The sequence below is a fragment of the Lipotes vexillifer genome, unplaced genomic scaffold, assembly GCF_000442215.2.
Source record: "Lipotes vexillifer unplaced genomic scaffold, Lipotes_vexillifer_v1.1 scaffold977, whole genome shotgun sequence".
Lineage (NCBI taxonomy): Eukaryota > Metazoa > Chordata > Mammalia > Artiodactyla > Lipotidae > Lipotes > Lipotes vexillifer.
This window is the reverse complement of record NW_006783088.1, coordinates 1,176,056-1,177,228: the sequence shown is the minus strand read 5'-3', so window position 1 is coordinate 1,177,228 and position 1,173 is coordinate 1,176,056. Positions and strand designations below refer to the sequence as shown.

At 49.2% G+C, this 1,173-nt stretch overlaps 1 protein-coding gene across 2 annotated transcripts in view; it reads left to right on the top strand.

Moving 5' to 3' along the window:
- Positions 1-406, top strand: part of CTNND1 (catenin delta 1) — a 22,406-nt gene extending 22,000 nt beyond the window's left edge. Inside the window, exon 18 of one of the 2 annotated variants that reach the window (XM_007455693.1) lies at positions 11-406. In XM_007455693.1, the coding sequence (XP_007455755.1) occupies positions 11-22 (12 nt within the window). In that variant the 3' untranslated portion in view covers positions 23-406. The remainder of the gene's footprint in view (positions 1-10) is intronic. The other variant, XM_007455692.1, reaches the window with a different exon arrangement.
- Positions 407-1,173: the final 767 nt, after the last annotated feature.

Below are 1,173 nucleotides of genomic sequence, written 5' to 3'. Positions count from 1 at the left end.
TTCCCTACAGCAGAAGATTTAGCACCACTCTCTCCGCTACATCTGGGCTTATAATATATGTACTTTTATTTTTTGGTGGTGAAATGGACTGATGATTTTTCCCTTTCTTCGCTGGACTGTTGTGCCCACTGCCACACTGCCTCCTGCCCTTGTAGCCCTAAGTGGCTGCCTTCTTTCCATCAACTCCCTAACTTCTTCCAGTGAAGCTTAATTGTCCCTCCTCCCCCCTCCAGATCCCCTGCAATTACTCCCAAGAAGCCTGACTCAGTTATATGCATATCTTGAGAAACTGCTGCAGATTAGCTCTTTTTGCCAGCTCTCCCTGGAACTCTTGGCCTTGTGTGGAGGGAGGGAGAGAGTGGGAATCCTCACTGGAAGCTATGGGAAGAATTGGAAGTTATATGCTATATATGCAGTGTCCAGCAATCTGATAAACCGATGATTCCTAAGCAAGATTTTTTTTCTCTTGGTGGGGAAGGGACCTTTACTTTTTTGGAGAGTGGAGGGCGTGAGCTCTTCCTTTGTTCCTAATGACTATTTTTGAAGCAAAGACGGCCGGCGACATTGGCACATACCACTTGGCAAGGACCCTTGAGAAAGTGAAGGTTTCCTAGAGTGGAGATTAAGAAACCTTGCCCTCCTCATCTCCAGGGCAGGGACCATCAAGGACCTACAGACTCCATCTCTTCTCCAAGCCTCTTGCCAGCCCTGGGCTGCAGCTGCTGCCCCTTCCTGAGGCTGTCCTTAACCCTCCTCTCCCATCCTGTGATAATAATGTCTGCTGACTTGGCCTGGCCATTTGCAAGAGGCTGTAGAAAGAGGAGAATATGTCAAGGAAGACTTTCTGGGTGAGAAGGAGCAGAAATGTCTTCTGGCGAGGAGAAGGCCTCTAGGAGGAGCGAGTAGGAATGTACATGAATCATTTAGTCTGAAACTGTCAGGAAGCTACAAAGCTGGCTTCCCCCTGCCCTTATTTCTCCTTTTTCTCAACCTTATAGCCCCATCCTCCCCTGCTTCCTCCCTGGATTGGTTGGCTGACTAAAGGACTTGATGTACATACTCCTGCCCCCTTTACCCTTAAAACGGTGGGGTTCGCCCCTGGCTTTGCCTCTTCTTTGTGCCTTTGGCCTGGGGTGCATCTCCTCCTTCCCTTCCATGTGCCTTTCTTTGCCT